Here is a 22,943-nt window from a genome sequence, read left to right as displayed (position 1 = left end):
ATGTTTATTTTCCATCCAATCTGTTCATAAGTTCACATGGACATGGATGAAGGAAATAAAAAAACAAATATCAGATTGATCCATGTACTTATGTAACCACAGTGAAGGTTTCAATAGTAGACATTCAATCTCCCATTGTTTTCTACAGTGTTGTCCACTTGATTTTTGTACCTATTTTATTTTTTGGCTTAAGCCTTATAATGATCTTACCAAATTGACAAATGGTTTGAATATAACAAATACCTCGTGGTGGGCCCATGGAACTCGATGACTTCAACACACCACCGAGGTCTGTCGTAGACTAGCCAATCCGCTTGAAATCGAATTGTGTACTGAGTTACTAAGAGCATACTGAGTAAACTCAGTTGGGCCCACCGTGAATATATGTAGTCTATCTATGTCGTTCATCCGTTTTTACAGATAATATAACGGGTTGAGCCCAAAATTGAAGCATATCCAAATATAAAGTGGATCATACCACAAGAAACCATAGGAATAATGATTTTCACCGTTGAAACCTTGATAGGCTTTATAGTGATGTTTATTTATCATCAAACCTGTTCATAAGATTATAGATACATGGATGAAGCGAAAACACAAAAATAGCTTGATCCAAAACTTATGTTGGCCCCAAGAATTTTTAAATGGTGGATGTTTAATTCATACTCTTTCCTATAATGTGGCCATTTAAGCATATAATATTCTTCATTTTCAGGTTCAAGCTCTAAAATTATTCCACAAAATGGATGGACAGAATGGATAAAAATCATAGATCATGCTAAACCTCACAGAGCTTAGTGTAGTGAGTTACTCAGTACAAAGTCCACTTCCAATCGGCTTCGGAAGGGGATTGCGTTCTGAGTAACTCACTACTTACTCTCTACGCTCAGCGTACCAAGTAAACTATGTGAGGCCCACCATGTTTAATGTATTTTATCCTCAACGTTCATCCATTTTAACAAATAATTTCAAAGCCTAAGACCAAAATTTAAGCATATACAATTTTCAAATGGACCAAACCACAGGAAATAATTGAATTAAACATCTACTAGTGAAAAATTCTTGGGAGCTACGGAGGTTTTGGATCAAGCTTATATTTTTGTTTTCCCTTCATCCATGTTTGTATGATCTTATTAATATGTTGGATGACAAATAAATATTATTATGGGGCCTAGAAAAGTTTCAGCAGTGGAAATCATTATCCCCATTGTTTGTTGTGGTATGATCCACTTAATCTTTTGACATGTTTCAATTTTGGGCTCAACTCTTTAAATTAAAGGGAAAAGCAAATAGATGACTTGGATAGAATACACACACTCAAGGTGGGCCTAACTAAGTTTCCTCATTACAATAAGAGCATACTGACTAACCAGTCAATCCTATTCCATCCGTTTCCCATAAACTTAAGCCACGACACATATTTTTTTTTGGGGGTGTTAGCTTGTTAGTACACACCCATGTCAGTACACACACTCCATGTTAGCCACCCCTGCTAGGGATTGATGCTAAGACCTCAAGTGTTGAAACGAAGTATCTCCACTCAGTCTGCCAGTTGAGCTATGGATCTGGGTGTTTTAAGCCATGATACATGAATTTTTGTGTATATACACGTTTCAACTATGGCTGTTAAATCCCCAATGTTTCCTGTCATGTGGCTCAATTGAGTTTTGGATCCACCTCACTTTTGATCACATGTCCTGAAATTAGCTTGAAAAGTGGACAGTCCGAGTTGATTCTATAAAACGGATTGGCGTGGCTGGTGTGAGTAGTGGGAAGACGACCGGTCGACTGCTGCTGCTACTCGAGCTCCTGAGTTGTACAAACCGGTCAAAGGAGGTTAAAGTTGCATGGCCTCACAATGTTGTATTTATTATATCCACTCCACACCATTCATCCATCATTCGAGATCATTTTAGAGTAATAACCAAGAAATGAATCATATCCCAAGCTCAACTTGACCACATCACAAATAACAACGGGATAATGATTTTCACCGTTAAAAAATTCGTAGGGCCCACCATAATATTTATTTTCCATCCAATCTGGTCATAAGTTCACAAAGACCTAGATGAAGTGGAAAAACAAATTTCATATTGATCTAAAACTTCAATGTCCCCCAAAAGAATTTCAATGGTAGAGGTTCAATCCCCTATTGCTTTTTTGTAGTGTGGTCCACTTGATCTTTATATCTATCTTATTTTTCGGCTCAACCCTTATAACGCACTCGCAAAATAGATGGACGGTTTGGATATAAAACATACCTCATGATGGCACCCACAAAAATTGTTGACGTCGACACATCAGCTAAGTAGTTGGTGTGTGGTACACCATACAATCCGCTTCCTTATTTTTCTGAAATGGATTGGCTACTCCCCTGCCAGTAGCAAATGGTTGGTGATTGGTGCCATGTGGGCTTCGCAGTGATGTATTTGTTTCATCCATGTGGTCTAGCTATTTTTTCAGATCATCTTATGGTATGAGAAAAAAAAGAAAAATATCTCAATATCAAGTAGATCACATTACAAGAAATACAAGAAATAATGTTGAATGAGCATAGACTACTAAAAACCTGTTGGGGGAATAAAAGTTTTGGATCAAGCTAATCTTTATTTTTTCCTTTCATTTGGGCCTGTATGACCTAATCAACATATTAAATGTCAAATAAACAATACAATAGGCCTTAGGAGGATTTTAATGGCGGATATCCAATCACTATTGATTTACTCTAGTGTGGTCTGCCTGATATTTATATCCATTTCATTTTTTTTTTATCAAACCATGAAATAATGTAAAAGTGGATGAAAAGCATGTACGAAACACATGCTTTATGGTGGCTCTTATAGAGCACCGACCACCAGCCCCGGGTTGGTGGCAGGGGGGTTAGCCAATCCGTTTCCCATATTTTCACCAACACTATAGTGGGCCCACCTAACTTCCAGAGCAGGAAACGGATTGGCTACTCCCCTGCCACCTGCCAATCGCTGATGGTTCGTGATACGTAGACCCCACCATGATGTATGTATTTCATCTATGTTGTCCATTTATTTTTTTAGATTATTTTATTTTACGAGACCAAAAATTAGGTGTATTCCAATCTCAAGTGGACCACATTACAGGAAACAGTACAGTGGGCCTTAGGAGGATTTTAATGATGGATATCCTATCACTATGTTTTCCTGTGGTGTGGTCCACGCGGTATTTATATCCCTATCATTTTTTGGATCAAACCTTAAAATGATCTATAAAAATGTACGAACGGAATGGATGAAACACATAAATCATAGTGGGTCCCACGGAGCATCGACAACCCGCCACCGGGCTAGTGGCAGGGGAGTAGCCAATCCGTTTCCCCCGTCGCAGTAACTTCCTGCGAAAGGCTTTTGCAGGATATCCGCGTCTGGGTACCAGCCAGTCGCGACCGTTAAAGAGCCGTCCGTGCTGCCGGGAGACGCTTGCTTATCATTGCATTATCCCCTCAATCCCTTTCCATTCGAAGACGAGAACGGTTTTTGTTTGCAATCTTTTCATAATCGCAATCGACAGATACCGTAAGTCTCTCTCTCTCTACCTTTCTGGTATTTCTAGGGTTAGGGTTTTGATTAAAATACTTCCATTTCACTTTAGAAATTTCGTCTTTTAAACAGAAATTATGATCAGTTACAGACGGAGAATTTCGATGTGGTAGAAATTAGGGTTAAAGCTGCTGTTCGTTCGGGTTTTATGAGTTCTTGGTTGGAATTTGGAATGACATGATATGTTGCCCCTGCATTTTTGCACATACACACGGCTTCTCGTTTCTTACAAGTGGAGCCCATGGTTTGGTAATCCAACCATTGGTATGCTGTGGCCTTCTGTGGATGGGCTCTGCCTCAAAGTTCTCCTGGACAGGACAGTATTAGGTAAAGATAGAACCGATGGTCCGTATTCAACTAAAAAAGGTCCTAATATTTGTTACTGGGATCGTTCAGTCGAGGAGATTCCCGGGGGCATGCGTCTATTCATGGTGGATTGTCAGAATTGAAAGACCAAGTATATTGTGTGAAGACGTGGGCCATATATCATGAAAATCTCCTCTCGGTTTGAGAAGATTTGGGGTGAAATTAGGGTTTTTTGGGTTGGATATTATATTAGGAGAAGTTGGGAATTTGCTAGGTGCCTATCAATGGGCTAGGTTTCAGGTCTGAAATTAAGCCTGGGTATAACCTCAAGGTAAGACCCAAGATCAGCTCATGGTGATGGCCTAAATGTCCTTCACTCACTTTTTTTTTTTTTTTTTCGAGGGGTAGTGATATTTTATTAGAGAGCAAAAGGCTAAAATTACAAAACCAATGATGGTGGATTATGGGATCAAAACATCTAAAAACCAACCTCCCCCATCTTCCTTTAAAAAGTAAAATATAGCTATTATAAGGGCCTTACAAGACCTGGCCCAGTCACACTCTTCCTTCATTAATGCCGCAAGTGGAAAGCTCGGCTTGCTTCAAAATAAGCTATTGTTTTTGTAGACACTGTTGACCAGAGTACAACAAGTAGTTTAAGCATAAAATTTACCCTTTTTCTACCACTAAAACTAGAATGCCATGGCAAAAAAAAATAAGAAGTCACCAATTGAGAGCGAGAAGCATGGTCAGTCATAAAGGCAGTTACTGGGTTGTAAAAGCCATTATGTAAAAGTAACAGTGGCAACCATTACACGTTATGGGGTCGTAAAGGCGGTAACAATTGTTACGGAAAAAATGATTTGTAAAGGCCGTTACAATCCCCATAACGGTCTGTTATGCGCCTGTAAAGGCCGTAATGGTCCATTATGTGGCTGATACAAGTTTTTCATTTTTTTTTTTTGGTAATTAAAACAAAGAGACCGTAACAACTGTTATGGCCCCATAACAGCCATTACACCCTGTATCGTAAAAGTAATAGTGGTGGCCGTTACGGCCACTGTTACCGTTACGGAATACCTTGCAAAAAGCTGCAATGTATAAATAAGTGGTAACTGATTCTTCATCCTGAAATTTATTTGTTTCCTTCTAAGATTATAAATGGCAATTGCTGAGCAACTTATTTGTTCAAACTGGACACCTGACGGTTAGAACACAGGGAGGACCCTTGTATTTCTAGAGATGATGAATTTTCCATCTTTCTAGACTGGTAAGCGGAAGCTGTAGTAGAATAGAAGAAATTTACCAACAAGTGACCTGGTTACTAAGTGTTCCACACTCATCAGTCCCCTTCCCCAACCGATGAGCTCCAATTATGGAGGAGATCCATAAGGCTGGCAAACTTCTCAAGTTCCTCATCAGAAAAAGTGATATGAAAAGAGGAGACAAACTATCTGATCTCTCACATAGGACACACGTTGGGCAATCATCACCTCCTCTCTAGAACTAAGATAGTAGTGGTGCAATCTGGTTATTGAGTAAAAGAGATCAAGATATCCATTAGGGATTGTAATCTTCTGTCTTAGTTTTGCCAAGTCAGGGTTTCTCAATAAAATTTTGTTAATTCTCAAAAAAGAAAAAAAAGAAAAAGAAAAAAAAGAGACCAAGATATCCGAATTGCAAGAATGGACAAACAACACAACAGGCACAAGAATGTTAAAATATAGAGAGATGGACAACTTCATTGGAGTTATTACTAAAATTAGCCTCACAAAACTCGGAAGATGTAGTGCCTTCCACTTCCCCGAACAACCTCATTTATAGATCCTAAAAGACACTAAAATCCCCGTGAATCTTAATTATGATTGTCCAACTATTAGATTGATTTCAAATTAATCTAATCTATCTAAAATAGCAACACCTTCATGTACAACGATTTTGTCAATTAGCCTAAAAATAGTGAAAGTAAATCTAAAAAATTATCCCCAAAATCTTTCAAAAATCTTCAAATCATCAACCATATCTTCAAAATCAACGTTTCTAGTCTTTCAAAAATAGTAAATGGTAGTCTTTGAAATCTAGCCTTGTAAAACTAGCAGCAAACAACGCATGATTTAACATATCTTGGGCCTATGCCAGCTAGTTACATCGCCTCTCTTTCTTATCCCATATGGGCCGGGGAAGGCCAAGAAGAGAGGCTGAACCATGCACTATGTGTCCTCCCAAATCCTGATGGGAGCGGGATCTCTTATCGGGTAAGAATTCTCCCTCCTGAGAGTGTCTTTCACCTAAATCGAAGATTGTGTTTGGATTACCACCGAAGTGAGTTGCAATAATTAATCAAACAAAGTGGAACTGACCAAATTACAATTGCCTTCTTTAGCATTTGTAATGATATAATGGGGTCCAAATTGTAATCATGTAGCTGTCATGTTGGACTTGAAAGGAAAGCAACTGCAATCTGAGGACTTGCTCATTATGAGTATTAGGAAACTGCTCAGTCTTTGTCATTTCCTCTTAATTAAACTAAAGGGTTGCAATTCAATTCACCTGTGCATTTTTATCAGAGCCTAAGCCCGTCTTTGAAATCCTGAATCTGTGCCTCATTTGCATCAATCTTACACACTTCGGGCCTAAGAAAACTGATTGATCTTCTCTTTATCATATCTCCGAACAACTCACCAATACCCTATAGTCATGGTTCCCATTGGAGCTTCTAACAAAATTCAGTTCTTTGTTTCAATAGACCGGGTGCATCCTACCAAGTCACTTATTCATCTAACTGTAGTATAAGCCCTAGGGGGTGTTTGGCGCATGGAATTAGATGGTATTAAGTGGGATGGAACTTTAAATCCCTTGGTTTGAAAAATCATCCCTGTTTGGTTCATCGTAGGTTTCCAACATTGGATCCTGTGCATGGAGTAGGGAGGGTTAGGGAGGGCTTTCCGCAATTCAACCAGGATTTGCGAAATCCATGCGATTTTCTCCTAAAAGCATGAGCTAGGAAGTTCTTTGATGCAGGACATGGAAAATTAAATATGATATGCAAGATTTCAGGCTTAGATCCTACCAATTCAGAAATAATCACACAAATTCCACGTCCCACATGAAAATCCAAACATACAATTAAAAAAAGGGGAATCTATGCGGGTCCAAGCCGACACAGGCTAGGACTGGACCAATAAAAATTATAAACCAAACGATGTCAAAGGGAAATAAAATCAACTACTTATGCATAAAATTCAGTCCCTAATCCAAGGGATTCCCTAATTTCAATTAAAGGAACCCTAAGGTGATAAAAAAGGGCAAATCAATTAGGGATCATGTAATCTAGGGTTAGGATTCATGAAAAACGGCTATGAGAGGATAAAAGAGAATAAAAACCTGAGCTAAAAGATGATCCTGCGTGTGGACAGCAACAATGGCCCAGACAGACATGCGTGTGATCCCGGTCGCACATGTGTGGGACCCACTATTCAGAAAAAGGCCACCTTGGCCCTGGTCAGCCAGGGATGGACTCCAAAACCCCCAAATTTCAGCTCGATTCGATGTACGGTTTGTGTGTGATGCTCCGCCGAAGTTTCAGCTCGCTTGCGGGCCGAAATCTGGAAACCTGCTGTAATGAAGAAATTTGATGCAACAAAAGGACAAATTTGAAGCACGGATGATGGGGGAAGATGGAAAAAAAGATAATGAAAGATGGGGTGAATTGGGATCGATGTGGCTTCGCACTACGGTAGTTAGCCCTTCGAAAAGGAAGGGCTTCACACCCACTTTTGAATTCTTCTACAACTCACGAAGAGAGCAGAAAAATAAAGCAGAAACTTTTTATTAACTTCAATGAATGAAAAGAACTGCAAGGGGTGCCTATTTATAGGGAGAACCCTATACCCAAAAACTCGCACTATGTGCGACACCTATTACTTGGCGATGAAGTAAACTAAAATAAAAACCAAACAAGAAAATCTAAAGCGTTCACGATGTTCTAAATAATAATAATAAGCAAAACCTAAAATATAAAACCAATTCGACGAGTGGGCCACGATCATGAGATCCCATGGTGGGCTTTTCTTGACTATCAGGCTACTTTTCTGAACCAAAACTTGACTTCTAGCTAGGAGGCCCTCCCTGGACGTCGTCATCGAGCCAGATCGATGGTGGGGTCCTCCTTCTACGTACGTACGTGCGTAGGGGGGGCGGCGTGAGTGCGCGTGTGCGCATGATGTCCCCATCATTCTTACGCTGGGAAGGGAGGTGGAGCCCACCTTGATATTTGTGAGGAATCCACCCCATCCATTTGTTTTATAAGATCATTTTTGGGTAAGTGACCAAAAATGAGGTAGATTTAAAACTCAAGGGGGCCACACAAGAGAAAACAATGGGAATTGAGTGACCACCGTTGAAACATTCATATGGCCATGAAAGTTTTGTATCACGATAAAGTGTTCCCTGTTGTCACTCCCATGGCATTAAGAGACAATCCACCGACAAGTGCATTTATTGCAAAAAAAGCAATTCTCCCACTTAATACCATCTAATTCCACGCGCCAAACACCCCCTTAGGGCTGTCAACGGGCCGGGCCTGGGGTAGGTCTAGGCTCGGATTTTGAACTGTTTCGGGGTGGGGCCATCAGGCCGACCCTATTCAAAATTCTGATTTTTCAAGCCCGAGTCCGGTCCATTGACGCCCCTCTCTGGAATCCTCAAATCTGTGACTCATGAGCATCAACATTTCAGACCTAAGAACACTGATTGATCTCTCCTTTACCATCTGTCAACAAACCACCAATACCCGATAGTCATTGTCCCATTGGAGTTATCAACAACATTTAATTCTATGTTTAAATAGACCAGGACTTCCAAGTTGTACATGTCACTTCCTTCTTTCAGTTACCCGCATGGTTACTTCAAAAATTTCCAAGTCTGATATAAAAGTGCTGTGGAATTCTTTCGCAAGAGCCCATTGAATAGCAGAAATCATTTGAATTGATTCTCCTTCAATCTTATGCCTGCATTAAAGATTACAGGCATGTATTTGATCTTGGTAAGATGTTGTAATCCATGAGATAACTGACAAATGTCTTAATCTTAGGTTCTGTTTGGGCAGAGGATCCCATTGGTGGCCCCATTCCCCATCAGATTCGTGCGCTGAAGCGATTTTTTTTTTCTGCGTAATTTACCAATGTTGACTCCACAGAAAACTACCAACAACTCAATAAGATCAAATTTTAAGCACCCAAGACCATGCATGCAACTTTGGGTTCATACAAGTTGTGTTGTAATCAAAGATTAAGCCCCAAAGATTCCAAGGAGTTACAAGTGACCCCAAAATTTCTGCATGTGAAGCTCAAAACTGAAAATGTGGGATGCTTCATGACTCGGAATGAGATCCATGTGTATCTTGTAATTAGTGCTGGGCTAAATGGAGACAACCAGTTGTCAATCTTGAAGAAGACACTTTGGCAATGATCCCATCCCTTGTCTCCTTTGTGGCTTTTCTTATCCATTAGCTTGATGGGTTTTGTTTATTTGGCCTCTTGTAATAAATCTTAGTTGCCTATACAAAAAACAGAGAAGAAAATATGCAAGAGAAGTTTCTGTGCATTTTTGGGTTTCCACTTTTTCTTTTTTTCCTTTTTAATTCATAAAATTGAGAAAATTAGGAAAGTTAAGGTTTTCTTTAATTGAGTTTTTAGTGGCTTTTCTTATCCATTAGCTTGATGGGTTTTGTTTATTTGGCCTCTTGTAATAAATCTTAGTTGCCTATACAAAAACAGAAAAGAAAATATGCAAGAGAAGTTTCTGTGCATTTTTGGGTTTCCACTTTTTCTTTTTTTCCCTTTTTAATTCATAAAATTGAGAAAATTAGGAAAGTTAAGGTTTTCTTTAATTGAGTTTTTATTTGGTTAGAGCCTAGAGGCACAAAAGCCTCTATCGTAGTTGTAAAATCCAATTGTTAATTTCGAGCTTAGTTGCCATTAGCAGCAATAATAGCCACAAAAGTTGAAAAATAAACTAGCTATGGCACAAAGCATCTGATATTATAGGATTTAAGATCTTAACAACCCAAACCTTTTAATAATCATGACATTTTGAAATCAGAACATCACTGACTATTTTTCAACCGTATACATCTACGATGTTGTAAAAAACAAGCTATTTTACAACCTTAAGCATCCAAGAATTATGCAATCCTGAAGCACATTTACAACCTGAAGCATCTAGGAATTACACAATCTTGAACCACTCCTGAAGTGCCAAATTTGTGTAACTATAGTTCGAATTTTCAATTGGAGTAAGGAAATTGGAGAGACAATGGGATGAATTAGACAATTGAGTATATTTTCAACATATAGACGTCAAGCTCCTTGACTAGATGCTAGTTCTTTTCTAGTTTTGAATTGAGCAAGTCATGTGTAAACTAACTTAGGTGAAACCTTTCAGGGTTGTTCAAAAATCAGATTTTAGAGTCTCAGAGAGTGGAGTAAGCTGTGTTATAGATGATGCCCTGTCATGTGTGCTTGTAATCTCGGCTGTGCAGTTGGCCTTTCTTTGCTTTTTAATGAAACGTTGTTGCCTTTAAAAGAAAAAAAAATAAAATAAAAATCAAATCCACTAATTTTCAGGTCGGGTTAATTTTTCCGCATAGTAAAAAAGACTTCAGACATGGCTATATCAACTTAAATTGAATAACTTGTCAAGCCATGTTCGAAAGTCACCAAGGTGACCCATGTGAGTCAACCAAGTAGTTAAGATGGTTCAATTGTCATTATCAAATTAACTGTAGTAAAGTCAAAATGAGTTGCAATGGAAGGATTCCTACTGTTGAACTTTGGGATCCATCCTCATTCAATTTGCTTTGTCACAAAGAGTTGAGCAAGGAAAGCACCATAAAAATCTCTTCTTTTCAAAGCGGATTTGCCAACGCATTGCCCCATTAACCCTAGAGACCAAGTTTGAACCACAGAGCACTTGAGAACTCAGTGATGGAACAAGTGATGTACTGCTTCCTCAAAGGCATAAGAAACAAATGTAATAAACTAATGGTCATGTTTCTAGTCCTCAAATTGTTAATGGTAATAACCGTGGATGTGGGCTGTACAACTGTACGACCCACCTTGATGAATGTAATAAGGGGCCCATACAGTAGCATGGCTCACCTAGTCTTGAGTTTAGTCCTTATTTTTCTTTATTTAGTTAAATAGGTACATTTAATATTCAAAGGTCATATTGTAAGTGACTGAGGGATAGTTTTGGGATTTTTTTTTTGACTTATTATAAAATAGGAAGAGAATAGGGCGGGTAGCCCTAATAGACTCTCAATTCTTTTTCTTTCCCTTTTCTATTTCCTTTGACTTTTACATGGTATGAGTGCGGATTTTATTTTGATTTCCACCGGTTTCTTCTTGTCTATCTCATCAATCTCATAAATTCTTCTTTTTCTTTTTCTCTTTGCTCTTTATATCTTCCTTGTGCCGAAAGTTCTCCAAAATACCAAGGGTTCTTATTATTATTATTTTTGTTGGTGTGTCGGGCCTTTGTAATGATTCACATATGAGAGGGTGATTGTTGTGTTCGTGATCACCGCTCATCTTACGTTTGGTTGGAATGTGTAGGCTGATTATTTCGTCAAGCATAGCATGTAGATCGTATGGATCGTGCAAATGGAGTGTTCTTATATCTAGAAGAGTCGGCCCTCATTCGTGTAAGCATTGTGGTATTTCTTTTTAATTTCTTCTTCTAATGGAGATGAAGAGGTGATCAAAGATCTGGGCTTCTAAATTCATCTGATTTTTTAGGGGTTCAAATAACACTATAAAACTAGATCTGGGCTCCTAAATTCATCTGGGGCAAATTATCTCCAGTGGTCTGGATCAATTTAAGTGTTTTTGATGGCTAAAGGAAAATTAAAAATATCTGCCTATGGAGAAACTAGATGAAAGTGATATCTCGTATGATAAGTGGATCTAGTAAAAAGGTCGGATCATGACGTGGTTGTAGAACAGCGTGGAGACATTTGTTAATGAGGTACCGTAAAGGAGGTATAGGATGTGTTACTAGATTCATATTTATTCGATAAAAACATCTCTCGTACATATAAGTTGTTTGAAGAGATTTTTGCATTCCAACAAGGGGATAAGTCTCTTGGTGAATATACACACCGATCCATAGCTCAATGTGTATTGCTTGGCTTTGTGGGTGGAGTCGGTGATAATTTTGCCACTGCATCATTTGTTGGATGAGATAGGTTTCGTTTGAACATCAGCTTGCGATCATGGATGAAAGATCCCCAATATAAACAAGACAAAACAAAAGCATTATTTCCTTTTTTCTTTTCGTTTGGCCCGGAAACTATGTAGTTGAGGCCCAAGGTTTGAAATGAGTGTGTTAAGTAAAGTATTGTTCGCCACCTATACTGCTACTTATTGCCCTGTATCGCTCTGTATCGCTCTGCATCGGGCTATTTTGGGCTGGTATGGTGCCAGTGCACCCATATCGTTCATGGGTGATACCCATATGTATCGGGCAATATGTACCCTTTTTTGGATGCTACTTTAAACCCCATTTCAATGATTGAGGCTGTTTGTCTGGTGGGGCCTTGTTTTATATCTGATATGTCCAAGAGATCTCTGCTGTTGGATGTAAATTTTATACTGGAATTCTTTTGTACCTTGGCTACTGCCTTGGTAGCTAATTAATAGAAGAGCTGTCATCCTTCAAAAAAAAAAAAAAAAAAAACTCTGTTGTTGGTTGATATTTGACTATCTAATTGGTGGCTTGAAAATGAATGGTTTAGCTAATGATCCACTTCCAATTAGGAAACCTATTGATTTGGAGCATGGAAGTTAGAATGTATAGATTGCTGAAAGATTGGCCCACCTTTTCTTTTGCTGGCTGAAAAGAAAATCCTGTTTAGTTTGATCATGCATTGTATGGTTCCTGTTTTAGAGAAAAGGAAATATACAATACTTGGCTGCCCAAAGCTATGTATTTTTTTGGGCCCACGAAATACAGAGTTGAGTTCCATTTTTCACTGATCTCGACAGATTGTTTGTTGGATGCTATCATGAATTAGCTGTCTCAAAAATATCCACATTGGAAAAATCCTACTTTAATGGATTATTTCCTGTTGGATGCCAACAGCTGGCCAATCATTCATTTACAGTCCATTGGGCTATTAAGATTTTCCTAAAGTGGAGATGTTTCTTAGGATTGTCTTATCCTTGTGGATCAACCAAATTTGAACCCCATTTTTATGGATGTAGGGCCGACCAGAAAACCCATCATTCAATATTCAATATTCTAAATTTCATCTCTTTTTGATTTTTTTTTTTTTTTTTTTGGGCAGGATGAAAATGGGCATTGAAGAACGTGGTTTATTTGAAACCTAACTTAGATTTTCAGAAGATTGTGGTTTCCCTTGGACTCATTTGGAAGAAGAAATAGAAACCTGGGAATAACTAGTGAATAAGGGAGTTTGCGAAGATTGGGACTATTAGCATTCCTTGGCTTCCCCCTGATTGCTTATGAGATACTGAAATCGAGAAAATAAATTGGGGGTTATCTTTCATTGAATTTTGATTCCTAGTGGAGGATCTTCAAGAAAGCCTCTTGCAGCATTCGGGTTTCCTCTCTTCATTTGTTGGGTCTGTACTTGCAAGTTAGAATCATGTCTGTGACTGCAGGTGTTAACGATACTGTAATCGCAATTAGGGATAAGCTTAGAGGGAAGATTGGACAGACCAAGGTAAAAAGGTATTGGCCTGGTAAAGCCCCTGAATGGGCAGATGAAATTGAAGAAGATGGAGATATTAGAACAGCTCGAGCTGTTGCGCTTGAGAAAGCTTTTCCTAGCAAGGATGATTTGGATGTTGAAGCAAAGGATGACCCCAGGTTGCGTCGTCTGGCTGAGAGTAAGATAGACAATAAAGAAGAAGTGAGGGCTGACCATCGGCGTATCCGGCAAGCTGAGATTGTTTCGACTATAGAGGAGGAAACCAGGAGGCAAGAAAGGTTGGATTTTGAGGAGGAGGATGAGGATGCATTGGAGGAAAGGAGGAGAAGAATCAGGGAGAAATTGCTTCAGAAGCAGCAGGAAGAAGCTGCACTTCTTCCGGAAGAAGAGGAGGAGGAGATAGAGGAAGAGGAAGAGGAGGAATCTGAGTATGAAACTGATTCTGAAGAAGAACAATCGGGTATTGCAATGATAAAGCCTGTCTTTGTCCCTAAGTCAGAGCGGGATACCATAGCTGAGCGTGAGCGGCTTGAAGCGGAAGAAAGGGCACTTGAGGAGTTGGTAAAGAGGAGGTTGGAATTGAGGAAGGTGGAAACAAAACAGATTGTTGTTGAGGAGATACGGAAGGATGAAGAGATCCAAAAGAATTTGGACGTGGAGGCCAATAATGCTGATGTTGAGACGGATGACGAGGTTAATGAAGCAGAGGAGTATGAGGCTTGGAAGGCTAGAGAAATTGCAAGGATCAAGAGGGATAGAGAAGACCGAGAGGCTATGCTGAAGGAGAAGGAAGAGATCGATAAGGTGAGAACCATGACGGAGGAAGAGCGTAGGGAATGGGAGAGGAAGAATCCGAAGCCCCTTCCTCCACCCAAGCAGAAGTGGAGGTTTATGCAGAAGTATTACCACAAGGGTGCCTTCTTCCAATCAGATGTGGATGATCATGTGGCAACGGCCAGTTCAAACGAGATCTACAAGCGTGACTTCTCTGCTCCTACTGGTGAAGATAAGATGGACAAAACTATACTGCCCAAGGTCATGCAAGTCAAGCACTTTGGGCGGAGTGGAAGGACTAAGTGGACCCATCTTGTAAACGAGGATACGACCGATTGGAACAATCCGTGAGTGCATTTTTCCTATTCTTGTGATTTTCAACTTTCCAAAACTTATATTAGCTCCATTTCAGATATACCTCATCATCATTTCATGAATTAGATTAGCATTACTTTCTTCAGAGCATGGATTGCTGTTTTCTTTCTGGTTTTCCTTTTATGTTATGTATTGAGCAGTTTCTTATGATCCGGAAACTAGTCTCTTATTTCAGTTAGTTGTACATGTATATGAGGGTAGTATATTATGCATGATTTTTTTTTTTTTTACCCTTAAAACTTCTGTTAAACACCCATAATAGAAAGCATCTCATCACTAATTCACCGTTGATTGGAAGCTTTGACGAAATCAAACCATCAATGGAGGGCAGGGATCTTGTATCTCGGACAAATGCAACAGGGGTACGTTTTACAGGTACTAGCTGCTCACATGTGCCAACAGGGTGACATTTATGCAAGATCTAAGCTGGTCATCAGTTGGAATCCAATGTGTAGATGGCTTTAAAATTAGGCCCATCTGCTCATTTGGTAGGTCAGACATGTATCGTGGATGTGGACAGTTGGCCCTTGTACATCTAGCCCACCTTACGAGCTGACCAGATTGACTCGTGTGCCAGTCCAATATTGTAGGCCAGACATGTATCTTGGATGTGGTTCTTTAAAAGAAAAGTATTTTTATGTGGACAGGTGGTCCTTGTACATGTAGCCCATCTTATCAGCAGAACAGATTGACTTCTGGGCCAGCATGTCTACATGGTGGGGCATCCCTGGATTGCGCCTTGGATGTTGCACATTTGTGGCACAATGGCACGTGTGAGCATGACAAATCTGGTAAGTGGGCTAGTACAGACGCACTTAGTGACACTGACACTATATTTTATGATTGTCATTTGCTGTTCCTGTTACGGGTGGATGTCTGCTGTCCGCATACTGGGGTACATCAAAACAGCCCCTAAAAAAGGGATAATGACCAAATATCCCCTTCACAATGCTTCCCGTTTGATCTGCACCCTCTTTTTATTTATATTCCTTCCCATCCCACACCTTGAAAAGATAATTCCTCAACGGTCCATAGGTCGAAGAAAATAAAAAAGACTGATGTTAAATTTCTATCTAATTCAATGTTCAAAATAAAATAAAATAACAAATCTATGTAATTCCCCTTGTGCCCTTATTGATGAGAGAGACATCTATAATAGTTTGACTTATTAACCTTACATATGGTATAGTTGCACGGCAATCCATTGCATTCAAAATCCTAGCTCAAATGTCGATGAAGCTTAACAAACAATTACAGCATGAATTCAATGATAGCTGTTCAATTTTGCAATTTGAATTTGCCTCAAAATTTTATTTTGACCATCCATCTGATGGCCATCAAACGATTGGTTAGGATAATTTGATCAGTGTGATTTTAGACATGTTCCCCCACAATTTGGATTGTCTGGATAGCCTTTCATGGGTGTCACATATGAGAAGGATGAGCCGGAACTCTGTTAAAATGGTGGCTAACTATTACAGGAATGCTGCCCGTATTTTCACTGGTCAATTCTGGAGAACATTCCAATATATTGCTATACGAAACTTCTGGACTAGATTTCTGGGATGTAGGGCCATGTTTCAACGATCCAACACATTGATCCAGTGGGATCTACAGCTAGTAGTGATTGCCTCGGAATTCTTCAAGATTATAAGATCCTAAATTGGCATACAAAACATTGGTAATGGAGATGGTCCATATTCAAAGAATAAGATCATAGAGGCTGAAATATTTCAATCTAAAAGTTATTTTTTCCCCCTGCAGATCCCCTTTAAACTTGAGGCCTGTCCTTTAAATGTTTTCGATCATTGATGACCTCTGGTCCCGTAGATGCAAGCATCCTGTAACAATGTGTCCCCTTATTGCACCGAAAGTTCTACAACTTAAAGTGCCTTGTCTTCTGATTTTTTCTAGATATGTAGAGGATTGCCACTACCTATGGTCATGTAAGGGGGCTGTGACTTGGGCTAACTGAACACTATGTGGGAGTAACATGAAGCAGAACCACCCCATGCTTTATGGGACAGAATGTTGGGCAATTGAGGAACAACGTGTTTATAGGATGAGTGTAGCTGAAATAAGGATGTTGGGACCTGGGATGGATGAGTGGCAAGACAAGGATAGAATTAGAAATGAATGCATTCTAGGGAGCTTAGGAGTAGCACCAACGGGTAATAAGATGAGGGAAAGTAGCTTAAATGGTTTGGGTATGTGCAATGGAGACCAAGAACTTAACTGGTTATGACTTGGTGCAAGTTGAAGGCTCTAGAAGGGCAATGGGAAGGCCCAAAATGACGTTGGTGGAGCTAGTAAGAGAAGACTTGAAGACCGATGGCCTAACACAAAATATGGCCCTTGATAGAGTGGAATGGCATAAAAGGATTCATGTAACCGACCCCAACTAGTTGGGATAAGGTTATGATGATGATGATGAAGAATATATATATATATATATATGGACCTTTTATACCTGTTTATACTATGAAAAGGCACAAATGATGTGCGTATGCAGTGAGACCCACCAATTCATTGTTATGGTTGTGGAAACACATGGACGATATGTCCATATTAGGCAGGCTAAATTCAGGGCAGGCATACGTGAAAGCTAATCTATCGTTGGAAACCGTAACAGGAAAGAGAGTTGTACTGCCTTCAAGAAAACTTCTGCAACTCTGCAATCTCCTCATAATCAGCATTGATAATCCAGAAAAGAGTATGACATTGTGAGGAATTTTGTGACAAAATAAAACATTAATTGAAATGAAAAAGAAATAAAAAACGAAGGTGGAGACAGATAATAAAAGCATTCAATTCCAGCCCCCCCATCTTGACTACTACAACCAGAGAGGGTGGTTGTGTAATTCTTTGGCCTTGAGTCATGGGCATGGGCATGGGGTAGGTATAATGTCTAGTATTAGCATGGGCATGACAAGATCATTAAAATGCCCCAGCTATTCCCATTTGATATTAGTGGATGGTATATCCCCTTTTAACCCCCTGATATATGACATTACTAAAATGCACTCAATTATTCTCATCAAAATATGTCGATAAAGGGGTCATTTTGGAATTGTGAAAGCATAAGCCATGCCTACTTCGGTTGCTGCTCTTTGCTGCTGCACAGTATTGATAATGTATATATGTAGGCCTTTTGTGCCAAGCTGTTTTGAGTGAAAAGTTATCCTTACATCAATCTTGATGTTGGTTTTTCCTGTGATGCTTTCAGGTGGACCTACAATGATCCTCTTCGAGCGAAATATAATGCTAAAATGGTCGGCATGAATGCACAAATAACTAAGCCAAAAGGGAGCAAGAAGCTGAAGGATTGGGAGTCCCATTAATTTGTTATTTGAATCTACGCGACTTGAAGCGTGAAAATCTACTTCACCCTAGGACTTCAAAGAGAAATGCCATTTGGATTGTGGTTGTATAGACAGTGGATCTGTTTGCTCCATATGTATGTGGGAAAATGCTTGTCTGAAGCAGGTGGCGTGTCATTTAGCCCATTTCACTTCCAGTCTCCATTTCCATTAGAGTAGCAAGTCTCCTTTTCCATTGGAGTTCTATGCATTTCTGGTATTTCATCAGATTTCAGTCTAAAGAATATCCAGGCACATTAATGGGACTTTATTTGTTCGGGCCATCTTTGATTGGAGGAATTATATGATCCTTGACCTGAGGATATGTATGCTATCTTCTGATTTTCATTTGTACAAGTGGGGTCCATGGTCGGTGCTCTAGACAACTGATCTGACGGACACTGAAATGGGTGGACTGTGCCCTTAATATCTCCTTGGTGGGACAGTTGTGACCCACTGATTGGTAGATGGTTATGGAAAAAAGAAATACTGGACTTTCAACATTCAAGAGTAAATGAAGGGCAAGAATCATGGACCTTACTCATACAAACTGCATTGGATCAATGATCATATATATAAGGGTCCTTCCTCTTACCCGGGTAGTAGACTCCCAGGAGTTTCAACACCGGGTCAAGGGTTCGAGTACCCATCAGTGGTGAAATCCCACGGTGTGCGTGTGTGTGTGGGGTGTGTGTACGCGTGTGTATAATATATATATATATATATATATATATATAGACACACACACGGAAAGATAATGACCATATTATTTTGACTATCAGGATGTTGTGAACACTGTTTTTCAGTTTTACTTTGACCCCGTGTTGCATTGTTGATGTCGTGGGTTCCATTATGATCCGTTCTCGTATGTTTTGCTATTGTTCTTACTGATTCTTTTGGTAGATATATTTATTGGAATACTGATGTTTTGACCGGTGTGGATAAGCGACATGCATCACGGTGGGACCCACGAATATTTGACAGCCTTTACGATTTTACATTATAAGCGGTCAAATCAAATATAGGGAAGAGTGCAGTGATTATATGTGGAAATAATTATTGCCCATTTACACTGCATTTACCAGTGAATTGGAAAATCACACGAGTGGAGATTCAAGAGGTGAATCACACAGACATGCCAACTTAGCATATGTACATAAGATACAAGTCTGTTACTTGGGGTTTTTTTTTGGGGGGGATATGACAAACACGGCCCATGAATCAGTTCAGGGTCAACTAACATGATGAATGTGGATGATTGGAAAGAAAATACTGACCTTTATTTGGCATATATGTGTTGAGCTTGATAGGTGGATCTGTCTGGAGTTTGGGGCGGGTATGTTCATGTTGACCACCGCCTGATCATGCACTGGATACTGCATCAGGATGTGTGCCAAAAAATGAGGCATATCCAAAGCTCAAGTGGACCACGCTACAGAAAAAAAGTGAATCAAATGCTTACCGTTAAAAACTTCTCAGGGACACTGTTTCTTCCGGTGTGGGCCACTTGAGTGTTGGATCTACATAATTTTTCGGTTATGTCACAAAATGTAGTGGTAAAACGGATGGATGGAACAGATATGTCATATACCTCACTGTGAGGTCTAAAAATTTAAACTACAACTTTTAAACCGGTTTTCAAGGCAGAAATTCTCAAGGATTTTCAAACAGGGTATTTACACCAGCATTCAAAAATCAATCAGGCCATTAGTGTTCCTAAGCACTGTGAAACACTTGAGAAAAGGAACCGAGTGCAGCTGGTTGGTCTACCTGAGTGATTCCTGGGCTAATTTTGTCAATACAAAATGTAACCTTGTTGAGGTGGACCAATCACCAGGGAGGGTCCGCATCCCAAGCATGATAACACAGTTTTTTTTTTTTTTTTTTTTATTATTATTATTTAAATTCTGGCAATGTTCAGATTCTAGTCGCCAACTTAACACATTGTTTGAAAACTAGTCAATTAGGAACTCGTCCGACTTGACTCAGATAGGCAAAAAACCTGGCTGATTCACATTATCGATCTGTCACATACAGAACTTGTCCAACTTTTTGTCTACTCGACCTATTTTCTCTGACTCTGCCAGCCTACCGAATTTCAACTCCACCAAAGCCAATCTGTGTAAAAATTTGCTAAATCAAGACAAAAATCATAGATTTGGAAGCTTCAAAGAAAGGAAATTGGTACAAGGACCTGGCCCACGTATCCACATTGATCATAACCGTTGATTGCACATTGTGTATGCCTGAGATCTGTCCAAAAGTCTGACCCATTTGATAAACAGGCAAAGATTTCTGATCCGAACCCAACCCATGGCCCATTATCTGTAGGCCTGACCTTACCCACTTAAAATTTACCAAACCGAAGGCTGACCTGACCCATTTGAGTGTAATACAGTCAGCCTCGATTGGCCCGACCGCGAAAAGGTTTCATTCCATCGCTTCTGGTGGGACGCAGGTTGCGTCCTGCCCACGCCGGCTGGGAACGGGCAGTAACTTTGAGTGGGCACCGTGATGTATGGATCTTATCCACACCGTCCATCCATTTTTTCGTATAATTTTATGATATAATCGCAAAAAATAGGCAGATCTAAGCTCAAGTAGAACACACCACAGGAATATCCACATTGATCATAACCGTTGATTGCACATTGTGTATGCCTGAGATCTGTCCAAAAGTCTGACCCATTTGATAAACAGGCAAAGATTTCTGATCAGAACCCAACCCATGGCCCATTATCTGTAGGCCCGACCTGACCCACTTAAAATTTACCAAACCCAAGGCTGACCTGACCCATTTGAGTGTAATGCAGTCAGCCTCGATTGACCCGACCCTGAAAAGGTTTCAACGGTGGGCTGTCGGTGCCCACTGTTTCTATCTGTGGTTCACTGAGTTTCGACCAACCCCAGCTGGGAACGGGCAGGAGCTTTGAATGGCCACCGTGATGTATGGGTCTTATCCACACCATCCATCCATTTTTTTTTTTTCTGGTATCATTTTAGGGTATAAGCCCAAAAATGAGGCAAATCCAAGGTTCAAGTGGACCACACCACAGGAAACAGCGGTGACAATGATTCTCACTGTTGAAACTTTCTAGGGCCCACCGTGATGTTTATTTGCCATCCAAACTATTCATAAAGTTAGACCAGGATGAAGAGGAAACACAAATATCAGCTCCATACAAAACTTGTGGCCCAAGAATTTTTCAACGGTGAGAGTTTAATCCCGATTATGTAGTTCACTTGAGCAACTTGAGCCTTGGATCTGCCTCATTTTTGGGCTTATACTCTTAAATGATAAGGAAAAAATAGATGGACAGTGTGGATAAGACCCATACATCACGGTGGCCACCCAAAGCTCCTGCCCGTTCCCAGATGGAGACGGGCAGGGGTAGGACGCAATCCGCGTCCTTTCTAGATTCATGTCGAAATATGATCCGAAGAATCTGATGGAGGGAGTAGATGTCACAAGGACATCACGGTGGCCCTTCGAAGCTTACGCCTCCAGGGGCTCTGCGTCGGTTACATGCATATTCACCTAACTACTGAATTAGGATAAAAAAGCATCTCCTTTCCTAATTAAATTAGGAAACTCTTTAAGCTTCCTAATTAAATTAGAAAACCAAATTGATAAGCACGATCTACGGTATTCTTATGGACGGGGATTCGGTGAGGCCCTGAACGTGGGCCCACCTCGATGTACGTGTTGTATATCAACACCGTTCATCTGTATATCCAGCTCATTTTAGTGTTGGGTTCCAAAAATGAGGAAGACACGTATCTCAGGTGAACCACAGTGAGGATTGAATTCCCACCATTAAAAATTCTTGAGGGGCTATAAAAGTTTTGGATCAAGTTGCTATTTACGTTTTCCATTCATCCAAGTCTGTGTGACCTCATTCAACTGGTGGGATAGAAAATAAACATTACAGTGAGCCCAAGGAAGTTTTAATGGTGGGTGTTCAATCAGCACTGTTTTCATGTGATGTGGTCCACCTGTGATTTGGATCTGTCTAATTTTCAGTGTGCTTATCTAAAATGAGCTGAAAAAACGGATGAATGGCATGGATATATAGAGGTGTGCTTCACGATCAGGATCAGGGCCTCACACACTAAGCTGTTACCCCTGCCGTGCGTAATCAGCGCCTTATTCTTTAGATAAGACGGATTACATCGCGTCCATGCGTGAGTATTATATGACTAGTACCCTAACACAAAACATCGATTTCTACCGTAGCCGTCTCTTCTCCAGTGTCCCATATGAGGCCCACCTGACTTATATATCAAGCTGGATTTTTGCATCTAAGCATAGAGAATTAAGGGGCCAATGCAATGGATGGGCTGGATGTGACTTGGAGATTGGTGGACCAACTAGGGAAAAAAGAAGTTTTAATGGTCGGTGTTCAATCAGCACTGTTTTCATGTGATGTGGTCCACCTGTGATTTGGATCTGTCTAATTTTCAATACCTATATCTAAAATGAGCTGAAAAAACGGATGAATGGCATGGATATATAGAGGTGTGCCTCACGATCAGGATCAGGGCCTCACACACTAAGCTGTTACCCCTGCCGTGCGTAATCAGCGCATTATTGTTTAGATAGACGGATTACATCGCGTCCATGCGTGAGTATTATATGACTACTACCCTAACACAAAACATCGATTTCTACCGTAGCCGTCTCTTCTCCAGTGTCCCATATGAGGCCCAGCTGACTTATGTATCAAGCTGGATTTTTGGATCTAAGAGAATTAAGGGGCCAATGCAATGGATGGGCTGGATGTGACTTGGAGATTGGTGGACCAACTAGGGAAAAAAGAA

General features: G+C 40.0%; 1 protein-coding gene across 2 annotated transcripts; it reads left to right on the top strand.

The window, feature by feature from the left end:
• Window positions 1-3,357: 3,357 nt before the first annotated feature.
• LOC131256003 (uncharacterized) lies at window positions 3,358-18,388 on the top strand. Of its 2 annotated transcripts, XM_058256993.1 has the most exons (4): window positions 3,358-3,548; window positions 11,495-11,583; window positions 13,228-14,735; window positions 17,990-18,388. In XM_058256993.1, exons 3-4 carry the CDS (start codon window positions 13,549-13,551, stop codon window positions 18,102-18,104), a joined length of 1,302 nt encoding a protein of 433 aa, XP_058112976.1. In that variant the 5' UTR covers window positions 3,358-3,548; window positions 11,495-11,583; window positions 13,228-13,548; the 3' UTR covers window positions 18,105-18,388. The 2 variants fall into 2 exon arrangements, with proteins under 2 accessions (XP_058112976.1, XP_058112975.1); XM_058256992.1 differs by lacking the exon at window positions 11,495-11,583.
• Window positions 18,389-22,943: the final 4,555 nt, after the last annotated feature.

The sequence above is a fragment of the Magnolia sinica genome, chromosome 9, assembly GCF_029962835.1.
Source record: "Magnolia sinica isolate HGM2019 chromosome 9, MsV1, whole genome shotgun sequence".
Taxonomy (NCBI): Eukaryota; Viridiplantae; Streptophyta; class Magnoliopsida; order Magnoliales; family Magnoliaceae; genus Magnolia; species Magnolia sinica.
The sequence above is the reverse complement of the archived record's forward strand: the minus strand, read 5'-3'. Positions and strand labels throughout refer to the sequence as shown.

Bases quoted from the DNA above. Each gene is read 5' to 3' on its own strand.
- LOC131256003 (XM_058256992.1), top strand. From the start codon at position 13,549: ATGTCTGTGACTGCAGGTGTTAACGATACTGTAATCGCAATTAGGGAT. The intron at 14,736-17,989 runs GTGAGTGCATTT...TGATGCTTTCAG, and splicing joins ACGACCGATTGGAACAATCC to GTGGACCTACAATGATCCTC.